At 35.8% G+C, this 16,475-nt stretch overlaps 1 protein-coding gene across 1 annotated transcript; it reads left to right on the top strand.

Annotated features, from left to right (window-relative positions):
• The first annotated feature begins 3,672 nt into the window (after positions 1-3,672).
• On the top strand, positions 3,673-14,075 carry tada2a (transcriptional adaptor 2A). The gene is made up of 15 exons (XM_008309397.3): positions 3,673-3,824; positions 4,436-4,542; positions 4,639-4,698; positions 4,792-4,883; positions 5,035-5,192; positions 5,410-5,498; positions 6,055-6,127; positions 6,216-6,279; positions 6,823-6,866; positions 8,718-8,828; positions 9,365-9,436; positions 9,628-9,760; positions 10,501-10,544; positions 10,705-10,784; positions 12,439-14,075. The coding sequence occupies exons 1-15, from the start codon at positions 3,800-3,802 to the stop codon at positions 12,622-12,624; spliced, it is 1,338 nt and encodes a 445-aa protein (XP_008307619.1). The 5' UTR covers positions 3,673-3,799; the 3' UTR covers positions 12,625-14,075.
• The last annotated feature ends 2,400 nt before the right edge of the window (positions 14,076-16,475 follow it).

Below are 16,475 nucleotides of genomic sequence, written 5' to 3'. Positions count from 1 at the left end.
CAGTTAATTCACTAAACACTGAGAGTCTTCAATGTGTAACTTAAATAAATATTATAATTATGTATTCTTAGAATCTTACAGTGGTCCTTTTGTTTAAGACTTCATTAAGATATACACAGTACTTCAGTTTTGTTTAGAAAGATATTCAGATATGGATGCTATATATTTTAAATCACTAAACCCTAAAGGTTTTTTAATCACTGCTGTTTCTTTGCCGTTTGAAGACACTTCACGTCAGTTTTCGACTTTGAAGCCAAAACATTATCCAGTTTGTTCTTGTTCCTATGACTCATTGGTGCATTTTGTAAACAAGGATACTATACGGAGGCTAGAGATGTTTTAAAATGATAATTTAAAGTATAATAATTTACGAATTAGAACATTATCTGCATAGTCTGAGTTCATTGTTGGTGTAAGTACATGGATTATAAATATGTTTCAGATTACTCTTATTAATCCCTTTCACTGTTGTTGGTCAAACAAAAGAACCCACACAGTGGACGTACAGTGTACTACAGGTCAGCAGAAAAGAAATAGCACTGTGTTGTAGAAAGTGACAGACTTGGACAGGTCGTGACCCAGAACTGGCTGAGAGGGAAACCTGACAACAGTCAGGCTTTATGTCACGCTGTTGTCATGGGATTCCTGACGTGAACCCTGACACACACATTTGTCACTTCAGCATTAGTTTACTTCTGAGGAGCAGGTGATTACCTAGAATACTTTCACTCTGAGTGGACCCACCGGATGAAAGGCTAGTGTCTGTGCAGACCATTATGGACGTTCATAGATTCCCCTAAGGAACTTGAGACATGAGATAATTAAAACTTTAAAACAAGGGAAGTAATGCATACATGCAACATTTAGTAACATTTCTCTGCTCTGAAAAAAGGGACTTTTACTTGGAAGACGTAATGCTCCAAAAATGTTGGTCACAAACCATAATCAATATCCTTGATGTCCTTGCTGTTCTTTCTGTCCAACACTCATAGCTAAGGCACAATTCATGTCATCGTTCTTGTCGTCACCAGTCTTGCCCAGATTAGGCTGAGATGGTGGATATCGTGTTTCACAAACACCCTAGAATCATAGTGCCCAGACCCAGAAGGGTCACTAACTAAAGCCATAGTCCCGCTGTTCTGTCTCTACAGGCTGCCGATGGAAAAGTCTGATTATAGCACTCTAACAGCTGAAGAGTTCTGACAGTGCTGTGTCAGGTCCAATCTGTTGAAAGAGGTTCAAAGGAGACAGTGAGGTTTTCATGAGGAACATGAGTGTCCAGAACAAGTGGGCTACATCTCACTTTGGTGTCAGTTCTTGGTCATAAAAAATGTCACCATCGAGAGCTCAGTGCCCCCAGAGTTTAGTTTATTTTTAATTGACTTTATAAAGAAGGCTCTACACGCCTTTGAAAGGTGAAAGCACCTCTGAAACATAAGAACTTCCTCTTCCTGTTTCCCTGGTCCAGACCCTCTGGCCCATAGGTTTAAAACGTGAGACTCAGCAGACCTCCCTGAAATCCAGTTGGCTTTGCCACGGCCTGACACATATATTCTCAGGGATTTTGTTTGTAAAGGTATTCCTCATGGGAAACACTGGCATTCCACGCCCATTTGTTGACCTCCGTGAACTCTCAACATGCTTAAAACTAAAAATCGTCATAGTCATCATTCCTGATTCTGCTTGCAGCCTTGGCTGATCTGCAAATAAATGGTGGTGTGGTGAAAGAAATTGGGAACAGATGCTCATGTGGTGGTGATTAAGGCCTGAGTCTTAAATTTAGTTTGATCAGTGCCCATAAGGTCACTGGATTAAGTTGGACGCAGTAAGTTAGGATTCACTAAAAAAAAAAAGAAGGTCAACTTGTGTTGAAAACTGTGGTTTTCATAATTTATTTTTCAAATGTTTTGCCATTGACTGGTGGGTTTCCCATTGATTATGAAATGGTTTGTCTGTTTAGCATTGTGAAAAAAATTATTATAAACATGAGTCACTTCCTATCAGCTTACAGTAGCAGTTCTATGGAAAACCAAGTCACTAGTGTTCACTTGTATTTCTTTAATGCTTCAGGAACTTTGGTGGCTTTTGCAAACCAGAACAAATATGCCCATTCTCTCTATTTTTTTTTTCAGTCTTAACTCTTAACCCTTTCAAGGAGAAGTTCCCACCGAAGTATCACTATTGTTGGATTTGAATGATGACTACTGTGACCAACTCATTTACATAAACATTTCCTTGTTAATACATTTCAACATAAGTTAATCCCAGCGTCTTGGTGGAGAACTAAATGTAGACGTCTTAAGGTAATCTATTGAGGCAACTGCAAAAAATCAAAGTTTTTCTGCTTTGTATTTTTCCTTACTGCGACCAGTAAAATCCTCATTTGTCTCAGTTTGTTGTGCTGTAATGGAAACAAAACGAAATAAAACCTTTGTTTACTTTCCGTAAGAATTTGCTCCTGCACTTCCTGTAACCACCTTCAAGGTGAATGATTGATGGATGGATTTTCCTTCTCAGATCAAGGATCCAAAGACCAAGAATTTGTTTTGTTTTTTAAGTTACACTAGTTTTCATTTGATAAGAATATAATTTGAATTTTACAAAAAGTAGCTAGTATTAAAAAAAATCTCTCATTATACTGTAATATGTTAATAATTTATCAGTGTTTCCATGTGTTTGCCTTTTATTTATATATATATATATATATATATATTTTTTTTTTAGGTTAATAGTACTATCAGAACAGGAGCATTTTGCATCTTGTGTGACAGATGTACTTTTCTTTTTCCACTGAGGCCCAGATTTTTCAAAATACAGCAGCTGGTAACTGCTGTGGTGAGGAGTGGGCTGGCACTGCCGGGTGGGGGGGATTAAACACATAATGAGGTGTAATGAAGGGAGCGTGAGGGTGTAGTGTGACTATTGTGTAATTTGGTCCAGACTACAATAGAGTCAACAATGGGATTGCATTATGTTTTTTAAACACTAGTGGCCGTCGTTTGACACATATTACTAGAATATAATACTAAATAGTAAACATTTGATTTTTGTGTAACTCTACTTTTGTGTGATTGACTGACTACAGCTATATAACTAATTGTATATTATACCATATAAAATAGGAGGAGACTATTACACTGCTTTTATTGTAGCAAAATAAGCCAGCAATTAATGATAATAAAATAACTAACCCACATATTATAGAAAGATTCTTAGAAAACATGTTAAAAAGGAAACTCAAACTGAGCCTCCCACCTCCATTGTTTATTTACTAAAGCATATAAATGACTGCAGGGTTTGAATTTTTTTTATTTTGGGTAGATATATTTAGAGCAGACCCACATGTTTTCTCTGTTAATAATTTCCCTCTTGTGGTACTAGAAAAGGAGTGAGAGTAGGGTGGTGCCTTGGAACAAAATGGTACAACGACGCCACCCCGAGGAAACACAGAAAATGACAGTCTATCTATGTCTGTCTGTCTGCCTGCCTGTCTGCCTATCTATCTATCTATCTATCTATCTATCTATCTATCTATCTATCTATCTATCTATCTATCTATCTATCTATCTATCTATCTATCTATCTATCTATCTGTCTATCTGTCTGTCTACCTGTCTGTCTGTCTGCCTGTATTTCTGTAGAAAAAATAAAGGACAAAAAGAAAGACAAAACACGTCATTCAGCCGATTACTCGGCGCTCGACTCTCTATGCCTTTTCAGGCTTACTAGTAGCCACAACTCGAGTTGCGCCAAACAAAACACCGATTTCTAGGTTTATTTTTTGTGACGCCATTTTCAAATGGAGCGACTTACATCGTTTGGAAGTGAGTTCTATCATGAGACCTTTTAACATCAAAATACATCAACATTTTCAAGTTGTTTGGAGTGTATGTAGCCACATTAAGCCTCGTTTGCTTTTGTTTGCTAGCGGTTTTGTTAACAGCAACAGAAGCGCTGTGATATTCGGTTGTTCTCTGTTTGTGCTCATCTACTTTCTAATTTTAATTTGTAAAATGGCTTGGTTTTTCTCTGGTATGAGTGCTGATAAAGCTGTGTATTTTCAAATAGTCGCAGAGTCGAGCATAAATGAAATACCTCTTAATACTGTCTTGTCAACAGAGGCGAACCACCATTGTACAGTAAACTAAATGATATTTTACATATAATAACGACAATATAGTTTTACACCTGAAATGTTACGCACATGTAATAGTAAAATATGGCAGGGGTTAACCTCCTCAACGTTTTAACCGAAAAAATGCAGTGGGAAATTTAAAACCAATCAAAACCATTCCACGTAAGTTATCTACAAAGTTACCAGCTAGAATTAGCAAAGCTGTTAAGTATTAACGTTATATTTACAAAGAAAAACCCTATCTACCTATTCTAGTCTTAGTGAAAATTTGCAACCTTGTGCATCATCTTGTGGTTTCAGGTGATCCCTGTGATAAACCTCCATGCAGAGGCTGTTCCTCATACCTCACTGAGCCCTATATTAAATGTGCAGAATGTGGACCGTCTCCTTTATTAGTCTGCCTCCAGGTTTGTGCTTTAAAATTAATTAAACAATAGAAAAGTTGTGTAACTTCTAGAACTAGAACATATGTAAATTAATGCAATCATTGTTTCCTATTTTAGTGTTTCACCAAAGGTTTCGAATACAAGAAGCACCAGAGCGATCACAAATATGAAATAATGGTATGTATAATAAATACAAATCTCCCTGTCATCTTGTGTCATACAGAATTTTGTCAGACAATTTTTTGTCCTCGCATCTGCCCCCTCTCGTAGACATCAGACTTTCCTGTCCTGGAACATGGATGGAAAGCACAGGAAGAGATGGCTCTGCTGGATGCAGTTATGGACTGTGGTTTTGGAAACTGGTGAGTATTAAAATAAATAAATAAGCAAAATGTTATGTCAGAAAACCTATACAACTATTACTTATACAAAGGTATAAGTAATAGACATGTATCTAATACAACAATTTATTAATTTCTTTTAGCTAAGGTAATTTACCGTTTCTTTTATTAGGCAGGACGTTGCATATCAAATGCGCACCAAATCCAAAGAAGAGTGTGAGAGCCACTACATGAAGAACTTCATCAACAACCCACTTTACTCCTCCACCTTGCTCAACTTACAGAGAACAAAAGACAACTATTTTTCAGAAAGTGCCATTCTATTTAAACGTCAGTACCACTATTAGGGCTCCTTTCACATGTTTACTTTACAGAGAATAGTCCTTTACCTGTGATCAATAAGTCTAAGTTGAGGTATTTTGTGATTTGCCAAACATCCTACAACGCACTTGAAAGTTTTTGTTGAAACTTACTTTACTTTAAATACAAGTGATGTTGTCCTATTCACTAAAAGAACGACACGTCCTTGATGATGTCTTTCTCACAGCCACTGATGATCCTCCTCGACCCACATTCGACTCAGTGTTGTCACGAGACATGGCTGGATACATGCCTGCTAGGGCAGACCTCATGGAGGTGAGTTGGTCACTAAAGTTAAATTAATCCTTCTAAGAGGAAACGAATTCAACCTGGACATAACCAGGCTTTTCAATAGTCTCACAGGCATACCCTCTAGCTGAGGTGGGGAAAAAGAAATTCTACGTTTATCTACAATTTACATTTGTATGAATATTTCAGAACATAGAAAGGACAGGAAGATAAAAACAAACCAGAAAACACAGTAAACGGTATTCAGGAAGATCAATAGCTGTGATACTATTTGAATGTCTATCTATTTCCATAACAGGTTTTTAAAGAAACGTTTGGTAGTTTTTCAAAACACTATTCAAGAATATGATTAGAATAAGAAATGCTGGGTAGCATCATCATATTCATGCAGTGAATAATGTCCCTTGGGAGCGCCAGACTTTATACAGTATGTAGGAAGGGGTTTGAACTAAAAAGATTGAGGGTCGAATTTCCCTTTTACTTTCCCTTCACCTACATAAGAATAACTGAACTACAGACCTGTCATATTTGAACTTAAAATGAGGAATTCTGATTCTTTAACTGGTTTTTACCATCCATACAGGAGTTTGACAATTACGCTGAATGGGATTTAAAAGACATCGATTTTGCAGATGACGACTCCGACGTCCTCCGTGGTGAGTGGTCATTTGTAAATCGACTAAACTAAAAGCAATTCATTAAATCACTCTGTTTGGCTAATTCATGTCTGTTTTCGTGTTTTAGCTCTTAAACTCGCAGTCGTTGACATATATCACTCCAGATTAAAGGAGAGACAGCGAAGAAAAAAGTAAGTACGTCTTTAACTACGTCAATAACTCTTTATCAGCATGTGCTCTCGGAGCAGTAAGCAATACTTTGGTTTCATCAGTAGGGGGTACTCTAGCTTTTACATTAGATTTATGGAGACATTTAATTTCCAGACCTCTCTGCTGTAATATATACATATACATATATATATATGTATATATATGTATATATATATGTGTATATATATATACATACATATATATATGTATATATATATATATATATAATATATATATATATATATATGAATATTTATATTTGAAATAATTTATTAATTTCATTATGCCACAGACCACCTGCAAGTCGGAACAAAAAGAACATTTGTAGCTTGTGCTGTTTCTGACTCTTAGTCTGACTTACTGTGGGTCGAGTCCACTTTGGTAGCTGTTCTAGTTAAAAACCCTTTTTCAGACTCTATCAGGCACTCTACATTTTAGTTATAGAAAGGCTGACCATTTGCATGTACTACATTGTTTAAAATATTTATTTATATTTTAATGCATGTGCAAATCTGCCTTTTCAGGATTATCCGTGACCATGGTCTGATCAACCTTCGGAAATTCCAGAGTAAGTGTTTTTTAAACTCGCACCGGCTCAGCTGTAACGGTATTCATAGCAGTGCAGAGAGGCATTTGATATCTGCCAGCAAAATCATTGCAGTGTTTCCATAGATGCATACAAACAGTTCTGGCAAGGTATACTATCTGAAACCTCCTGACCAGACAGATCTTTTTATACACGGTACATCAGACAGCTCAGGGCTAAGAGTCCGTCAACAGTCTACTGTACATGGCCAAAGTAAAAAAGCTGAATCACTTCCTTCAAAAAAGCTGTAAAAAAGTAAAAAAGCTGAATCACTTCCTTCTAAAAATGGGAGGAAGTTCACAAATTGTTGGTAAAGACAGTGGAATTAAAGGTTGGACTTTACATAACCCAACTATCACAATTAGGATAACTAGAAGTTTTGTGGCTTTGTGAGAATTTTTAAATTTTAAATTACAGCCTGTAGACCTACCAATGCAAGCACTTTATGTTGTCTCACTGATAAATGTACTGGGTTTTAGGGCCAAAACAATGACCCTGTTTTGCTGTTTGCTAAATCTTTGCTAAAATAATTATAATTATATTGATATTTAATTAACATTGATGATGCAGGTTAGTCGACACACATATATCTATATCAATATATTAATATCTATATATCTATATATATGTGTGTGTATATATGTGTATATATGTGTATATATATATATATATATATATAAATACATATATATATACACATATATACTGTATATATATATATATAGCTTTGTGATAACCACAGTTTGTGTGCAAACGTCTAGCCACCCTGCTGGGAGAGCAGGTGTAGTGGATAACAAGTAAGAAAAGGATATACTTACAGTAAATGTTACAGACTAAACCTCTAAAAGATCAACATTTCACCTCCTTCAATCACTCAACCCACACTTGTTTGTCCGTCTGCTGATCTCTATTTAGTTTTATTCATGTCTTCTCCAGTTAGACCTGGTTCTCTGCCTACCACACTCCATTCCTTTATCTCTCTTTCAAGACAAAAGAGATCACCCATGTACTGCAGACTGGTTGTCATGGAGACTGTGTCACACACTCACACTCTACTCTGTGTGAGCGTGTATAATGTGCTGTAATGGCAGCAAATCTATCTCTCAGGTCTCAGTAAACTGTTCCTGAACTGTTCGGACTCTCATCCATATTTGCAGCTATACATTTTAGATCTTTAAATAAGAAGGATAATGCTATTCATAGAAAGATGAGTGTGGGTTTAAGCACAGTAAATGACCAGGCAAAGATCATCATGGCTGATGATCTGATTATCTTTTGTTCGTGTTTTCACTCCCATGATGAAACAACTGTTTCTGTGTGCCTTGCAGCTTTGTGGCTATGGCTTTTCTCAGTAGGGTGGGGCAAGACAGCTGGACCTGATCTAGTGAGGGCAGAGAGCTAAGGCCAGAGGGAGGTGTCCTCCCCTGCGGTGGCTTCTAAGGATCGGGCTAATAAACATATTTACACTCATAAAAAGTAAAAGCATAAATTCAACAAAACATGCAAACAGAGCCCAAGATGACTAAAAAACAGTATTAGGAGAATAATCCTGGTTCTCTACATTTACTTTTATACTTCAGAAGGCTCTATAAAAGAGAAGTGGAACAAGTGTATACTCTGTCATATAGAATAAACTATAAAACCATTCCATCAGTGTTAATGGTGACATCCATGATATCTGGTAGTTCCACGGCATGTTGTCCGGCCCAGCACAGTTATATACCTAAATACAAACATAAATGCAATGGACTTCTGATTGAAATGTTTGACTTAAAATTCACAGGTCAGCAATGGAAAACCAAAATGTTTCCTTCCTCTGTCCCTCCCTTTTAGTGCTGGAGCGTTGTTATCCAAAGGAGGTGCAGGAGCTGTACGACGTCATGAGAAGGTTTGCCAAAGTGGTCGGGCCGATTGAACACGACAAATTCATCGAAAGTCATGCTTGTTAGTATTCAGCCCAGCTGACAATTCAGACAAAGAATGCTTCAATTACCCAAATGTCAGAATGTCAAGTCATTGCACTAATTTAGTTTGAATGGAGATTTAGATTTTTTTTTTCTTTCTGCTTCAGGATTTTCTGTGGATTAAAATGGACCTTTTTCTTTAGTCAGAACATTCAGAAGAAATTTGAAAGGCTTGTTTTCTATAAAGTCAACATCTCCAGCACAGCCTGCTGTTTGTGTTTCATTGTAAATGTGCTGACTACTGACTACAGCCTTAGTGTACATAGTGTACTTAACATATCAGACCATCACTACTCCTGCAGTGAGTAGTGGGTTTTAAGATGCATACCACCACCTACTGTACTAGAGTGTGAAGTCTCATGGTATGACCACTGACCTTGATCCCTATCTCTTGAGCTGATGTGTTATCTTTCTTTAGTAAACCCAAACAAAGGCATTCTTCCAGATAGGGTTGGATCCAGTGAAGCCACTTCTTCCTAACCTATAATCAACTCCACCTGCTTCTTTCTTTTTCAGTGGAGTTTGAATTGCGACGGGAGATTCACCGTCTCCAGGAATACAGAAAAGCAGGAATCAAGTCATTCTGCAGTGAGTTGAAAAATACCCTACCTTTCTGCATCGTTATTAATGAAATGAATTTTATAGCTGTACTCCCTACCTTTGGTTGGTGGGTTTTCTAATTCATTTGTCATTTCCAGCAGCAGTGGTGCTGCTATAATCCATATGATATGATTTCACAACTGCTCTTGTAGTCATGTTACTGTACATCATCGCCTCAGGTGCCAGAGTGTATGAGCGGGCCAAGCGAATGCGTGAGGACGAGCGGAGGAAGAGGACTATGTTGTGTGAAGTTCTGCAGTACATCCATGACGGTCGAGCCTGTCAGCAGTGGCTCAGCAAACAGGCTGCAATGTACGTGAGAATCTGTTCTACTGAGTGAAGCCAAAACGTTTACACAGCTTTAACATAGATTCTAATGTAATAAAAACTTTTTCCTGGAGCATTTCTAAACTGGCTTCATTCAAACATCCAAAAGTCTGAAAATGTTTTACATAATTTACAAAATAAATCTTAAAAGTCACTTCTATTTTTTTTTTTGCTGAATAACAGACAACTCTGGTTTGTAACAAATCTTAGTCCTGAACTCTTAGGTCATTCCTTTTTAGAGAATTCCTCCAGCTCCTCCAGGTGTAATGGTCCTCTGACACTGACAGGGTCATTGCCAGAGGACCATTACATCTGGCCTAAGGGTAACGGCACAGTTTGTTTGTTTTTTTTGCAAAGGTTTTCAATCTCCATTCTTCATTTCTTTCTCAGGATTCAGTCCTGGATTCAGCATTTTACTGCCACGTCCATGTTTCTTTGAGGTGTTTTTGGTTCGATTTTTAATCCCTTTTACACAGGCATAGGCAACTACATAGACGACATCTCTATGATTAAACATTAAAAGTATATCTGGTCTTGGATTTGAACAACAGAAGTGAAATTTACTTTGTGTGCAACTTGTTCTTAATCTTTGTTTTTCCACATCTTCCTGATCTGTTGTATTTTAGATTTTTTTTCTAATCTTCTGTTTGATTAGCAGCTAATAAATTATGTATTTGTACTGAACACCCTTTACTCAAATGCACGTGTTTTGCTTTGAACTGCAGAGACGCTGGCATCACTCCAGCTGTGTCAACCATCACAGTATCAGGTATGACCACCTTCACCCCTCACCCCCACACAACATGTAATATACTGTAAATGTCTTCCAAGTGCAACATTGTAAACGTCATCGTCAGCCTGCTTTTAGTGAGGATCAACACTGGGGTGCCATATGTTTGTTTGAATGTTGTTAAATTTCTGCTCCACAGCAACGGGTCGGCGGAGTGCCCCTCCTTTGAACCTGACAGGATTGCCCGGAACAGAGAAGCTCAACGAGAGGGAAAAAGAGGTAGGGCAGTCATTTGTCTACTTTGTGGCAGATTCAACAGGAGCGGGAAAAACAAAGTCTCGCTCTCGACAGTATAGAACCAGAGTGTGACTAAATGTTTAAACTGATCGTAAATGCCAGCTTAAATGGCCACTTCTCACAGCTTCTGTGGGCATATTCAGGGCCCAGGCCCTTCCTTTGAGTCTGTCGGTTTTTCTGTAGGTGACATCGTTGATAGCAATGATACACATCTGTATGTCTTTGCTGGTCACGCCTTTTCAACATGTAGGCTGTGATTCAAACCTGGTGCCATTCATATCTTTACATGGGCTATAACACATTTGGAAAACAATAATTTTTATAGCAGAATGACTGTATTATATAAATGTATTATATTTGTTATTATATAAATCAGTATCAAATGGAAAAAAAACTTTATCTCAAATGCTCTCTTCTAGTAATTTCATAATAGTATCTTTTGATCTTTAGATTCTGACTGTACAGATTTTAGTGTTGAAAACCCTGATGTGACATGTACTATGGAGCTGCTTGCAGCAGTGCACCAGCATTGTCAGATGTAGTTTGTTGGCAGAAATGCACCAGTATGGTAATGTATTGATGGTCCCTAATTATGCTAGTATTTAGCAAACCATGTAGACTGTAAACACGTTACAGTGGCCAAATTAAAGGTTTGTTATGCAGTTCCACCTTTTTTTTAAATCAGTTGATTTCTCACATTACACAAACCTGAGGGAAAATCTGTGTTTATTCCTCTTTTGGGTCCTTGTATCTAATAAACCTGTGGGTTGGGTGGCGCTGATCAGAAATTACTTTGTTGATCCCTCAAGGGAAATTCTTAACATGACAAGACACTTCTTGATGAAAGTGGAAAATATGAATCAGTTGAAGTTGGGTAAAATAGAATAGAATGAATATAAAAGAGATTAAACTATAATCTATTATAATTTCTATATAATATAAACTATAATTGATGCAAGAAATCAAGAAAGTAGCAGAAGAATTAGCTAGATACACAATAGTATTCACAGTATACATGCAATATTGTAATACTTCTGGATGTAACAATTTACTGTTTAATAGTTATATTGCAACTGACAGGAATGAATTTCATTGTCTCTCTGTAGCCAAAGTAGAATTATAGTGTGGTGCTAAACGTGCTCCTGTAACTAATCAGCAGGTTGTGGAGAGGATGTGAAGGAGAGTCCAGTGTTGTCCTTCTTCCAGACAAAGTTCTCCTCTCTAACACCAACCTTAGGGAACACATAAATTCAAACTATTTTTTCCGATTTCTTTCCGTTTTTTTTTTTTGCTGCACTTAACTTCAATTTTCATTTAATTATTTTGACCGATTCTAAACACTGTACGTATCAGGTTGCCATACCTGTTCAGGTTCACAACACTGGAAGTTTTTAAAAACCTGATTCCTATAGACATCTGTTCAAAAAAAATATCAACTTGTCTCATTCATTATTTGGCCAATACATATTATGCCATTAGTCATTTTGGTAGTATTTGGGCAAAAATCTTGACAGATTTAGAAAAAAACACTTTGATAACTTTACCACTGTATGCTTCTTACCCTTTCATTGAGCTGACATTTAGCTGAAATCGTATGATATGCTTTTTAACACCTTTCTTTTCATTGTTCTTGTAGTTATGCCAGGTGGTGCGCCTGGTGCCGGGAGCCTACCTGGAGTACAAGCAGGCTTTAGTCAACGAGTGCAGACGGCAGGGCGGGCTGCGTCTTGCCCAGGCACGGGCACTGATCAAGATTGACGTCAACAAAACACGTAAAATCTATGACTTCCTACTAAAAGAGGGCTGCATCACTAAGGCCTGAAAGTGTCTAGAAGGAATTGGACAGGTATTACTTCACACATCTGATACAGTCTCCACTTCTGTGACTAAAAGTCACATTTTCATCACAAGTCTCTGCTAATGATGCATACAATGTTAAAGCCTGTTGTGTCTAAAGATCTTTTTGAAAGGTTAGTATCAGAGACACGGTTGTCTGTAATTAAATAAGGAAATAATGACTTTAATGTTAAAATGTGTTGACGGTGTTAAATATCCTGATATAATAAATAATACCAACTCTATAATTATTGTCCTGCTATGTGCTTATCTTAATATTAAAAATAAATTCTGGTCAATAATAAAACACTAAATCTACATTAAATTAATTTATTATATATATCTGATTAAATTGGATCTGAGCAGATATATTACATTATCCTTTTAGTAACCCAGCCCACAAGGATGTTACGTTTCCTTCCTATGATAGTCCCAAGCCCAGATTAATTGGTCAGGATTTCCTCAGGAAGGACCTTCAGTGTTAAACCTGTACCAAAATAAAATATGCAATTACGGCCACAGTGGTCCTATGAAGTATAGAGTTATGTGTGCAGGTCAAAATTGTATAAAACTTGGGATTGGCAGAAAGGCATGTGATGGTTGTAGGACATGCACAAATTAGCAAGACAGTAGTTGTAGAAAGACAGTGCTGTAATTATTTTGCCACTGTTTCAATATTTGAAAAAACAAAATAATGTGTTTTGGTCTTCAAGATGCATTTACATTGTTTGGTTTCAAATCCAACCCAGCTGTTGTTGCTTCAGTAGGGATCACTTTGACCTGTAAATGCCAACAAACGCTGCCTTATTTGACAAAAGACAAAAGAGATGTCACAGTACAAACCACAAATAGACTCACAATGTTGCACTGTGCTGCTAAACTCCTGCAGCTTAGCAGCAGCACTGTCTATATAAACTGACTGGTGGAATTTCCATGAGTCACTTGCCAGGCATGTCCAGATGATTTGACTATGATCGACCGAATATTATTAACATGCTGTTTTACACAAAAACTCCTACAAATGCATACAAAACTAATGAGTAATGAACCCACAGTAGAAATCAACCAATCAGTGTTTACTCCAAAAAACAACTCGATGCAGACAGGGAGGGTGCTCGATGATAAAGCAGGAAATTTAAGTACAGCATTCACACTGTTTCCATATGACCCTTCCCACAACCCTGTGGCGTGATGTTGGATATTTGTGGCAAAAGTAAATACAGAAGGCTGTCATCAAGTGAATGGCTCACAAGAGCAGCTGCTGCCAGTCTAATAATAACAACCAAGTCAATCTCATTTGACAGACAAAAGTCAACAGTTCTGGGAGCAACAATATATTTGATCCGTGTTTAGCATGTAATTTTTGGTCAGATATTGAAAAATTATGATGAAAATACTTGCCAAAATATTTTTCAAAAGCTTATCTTAACTGCCTGTTTCTCATCAAAAAAGAGCATTTTTGTTTTAAAAAAGTACATGGTTCCTCTGGAAATTGAACTGTTTTTTCTGAATGTAGGTTAAGTTGTTGTTTTAACAGATTAAAACAAAAATATCTTAGCAAAAAATAATAGACGCTCCAATAGATGTTTTGAACTGACTGAAAAATCTCTAATTAAATTTATATGTTTAATAATATGAAAAATAGAGTTTTGGGACATAAACTTGCATTTTAAAGCATTTCTGGGGCTTTTTTTTTACCGTTTTTACGTGATAGTAAGACTTGCTTGTTTTGCTGATATTTTTGTTTTTATTGCAAGTAAGGCATTTCTTGGACTTTTAAATATTATACCAATAAGTTCCTGAACAAATCTCCGAAAATAAGTTTCTCAAAAATGACTAAAAATACACTCATTTGCCTCAAAATACTTAGCTCTGTCCATTTTTGTGGTTAAAATTCAGAACAAATATACTTTTTTGGTACGCCACTTTTGATCACAGTAAAATACTATACCAATAAGTTCCTGAACAAATCTCCGAAAATAAAAGTTTCTCAAAAATGACTAAAAATACACTCATTTAGCTTAAAATACTTGGCTCTGTCCATTTCTGCAGTTAAAATTTAGAAAAAATATACTTTTTTTGGTACATCAATTTTTGATCACAGTAAAAATACTATACCAATAAGTTCCTAAACAAATCTCCGAAAATAAAAATTTCTCAAAAATGACTAAAAATACACTCATTTGCCTCAAAATACTTAGCTCTGTCCATTTTTGTGGTTAAAATTCAGAACAAATATACTTTTTTGGTACGCCACTTTTGATCACAGTAAAATACTATACCAATAAGTTCCTAAACAAATCTCCGAAAATAAAAGTTTCTCAAAAAAGACTAAAAATACACTAATTTGGCTTAAAATACTTAGCTCTGTCCATTTCTGCAGTTAAAATTCAGAAAAAATATACTTTTTTGGGACGTAACTTTTTGATCACAGTAAGAATACTATACCAATAAGTTCCTGAACAAATCTCCAAAAATAAAAGTTTCTCAAAAAAGACTAAAAATACACTAATTTGGCTTAAAATACTTAGCTCTGTCCATTTTTGTGGTTAAAATTCAGAACAAATATACTTTTTTGGTACACCACTTTTTGATCACAGTATAATACTATAGCAATAAGTTCCTGAACAAATCTCCAAAAATAAAAGTTTCTCAAAAAAGACTAAAAATACACTAATTTGGCTTAAAATACTTAGCTCTTCCCATTTCTGCAGTTAAAATTCAGAAAAAAATGAACTTTTTTGATACGCCAACATAGGATCACAGTAAAATACTATACCAATAAGTTCCTGAATAAATCTCCGAAAATAAAAGTTTCTCAAAAAAGACTAAAAATACACTAATTTGGCTTAAAATACTTAGCTCTTCCCATTTCTGCAGTTAAAATTCAGAAAAAATATACTTTTTTGGTACGTCACTGTTTGATCACAGTAAAAATATTATACCAATAAGTTCCTGAACAAATCTCCGCAAATAAAAGTTTCTCAAAAATGATTAAAAATATACTCATTTAGCCTGAAATACTTAGCTCTGTCCATTTCTGCAGTTAAAATTCAGAAAAAATATACTTTTTTGGTACACCACTTTTTGATCACATTAAAATATTATACCAATAAGTTCCTGAACAAATCTCTGCAAATAAAAGTTTCTCAAAAATGATTAAAAATATACTCATTTAGCCTGAAATACTTAGCTCTGTCCATTTCTGCAGTTAAAATTCAGAAAAAATATACTTGTTTTGGTACGTCACTATTTGATCACAGTAAAATACTATACCAATAAGTTCCTAAACAAATCTCCGAAAATAAAAGTTTCTCAAAAAAGACTAAAAATACACTAATTTGGCTTAAAATACTTAGCTCTGTCCATTTTTGTGGTTAAAATTCAGAACAAATATACTTTTTTGGTACGCCACTTTTGATCACAGTAAAATACTATACCAATAAGTTCCTAAACAAATCTCCGAAAATAAAAGTTTCTCAAAAATGACTAAAAATACACTCATTTAGCTTAAAATACTTAGCTCTGTCCATTTCTGCAGTTAAAATTCAGAAAAAATATACTTTTTTGGGACGTAACTTTTTGATCACAGTAAGAATACTATACAAATAAGTTCCTGAACAAATCTCCGAAAATAAAAGTTTCTCAAAAATGACTAAAATTACACTCATTTAGCTTAAAATACTTAGCTCTTCCCATTTCTGCAGTTAAAATTCAGAAAAAATATACTTGTTTTGGTACGTCACTTTTTGATCACAGTAAAATACTATACCAATAAGTTCCTGAACAAATCTCCGCAAATAAAATCTTACCACTTGGTCGACATTTGGTCGAAAC

Source organism: Cynoglossus semilaevis, chromosome 4 (genome assembly GCF_000523025.1).
Source record: "Cynoglossus semilaevis isolate Cse_v1.0 chromosome 4, Cse_v1.0, whole genome shotgun sequence".
NCBI lineage: Eukaryota > Metazoa > Chordata > Actinopteri > Pleuronectiformes > Cynoglossidae > Cynoglossus > Cynoglossus semilaevis.
This window is presented reverse-complemented; position numbering and strand designations above follow the sequence as displayed.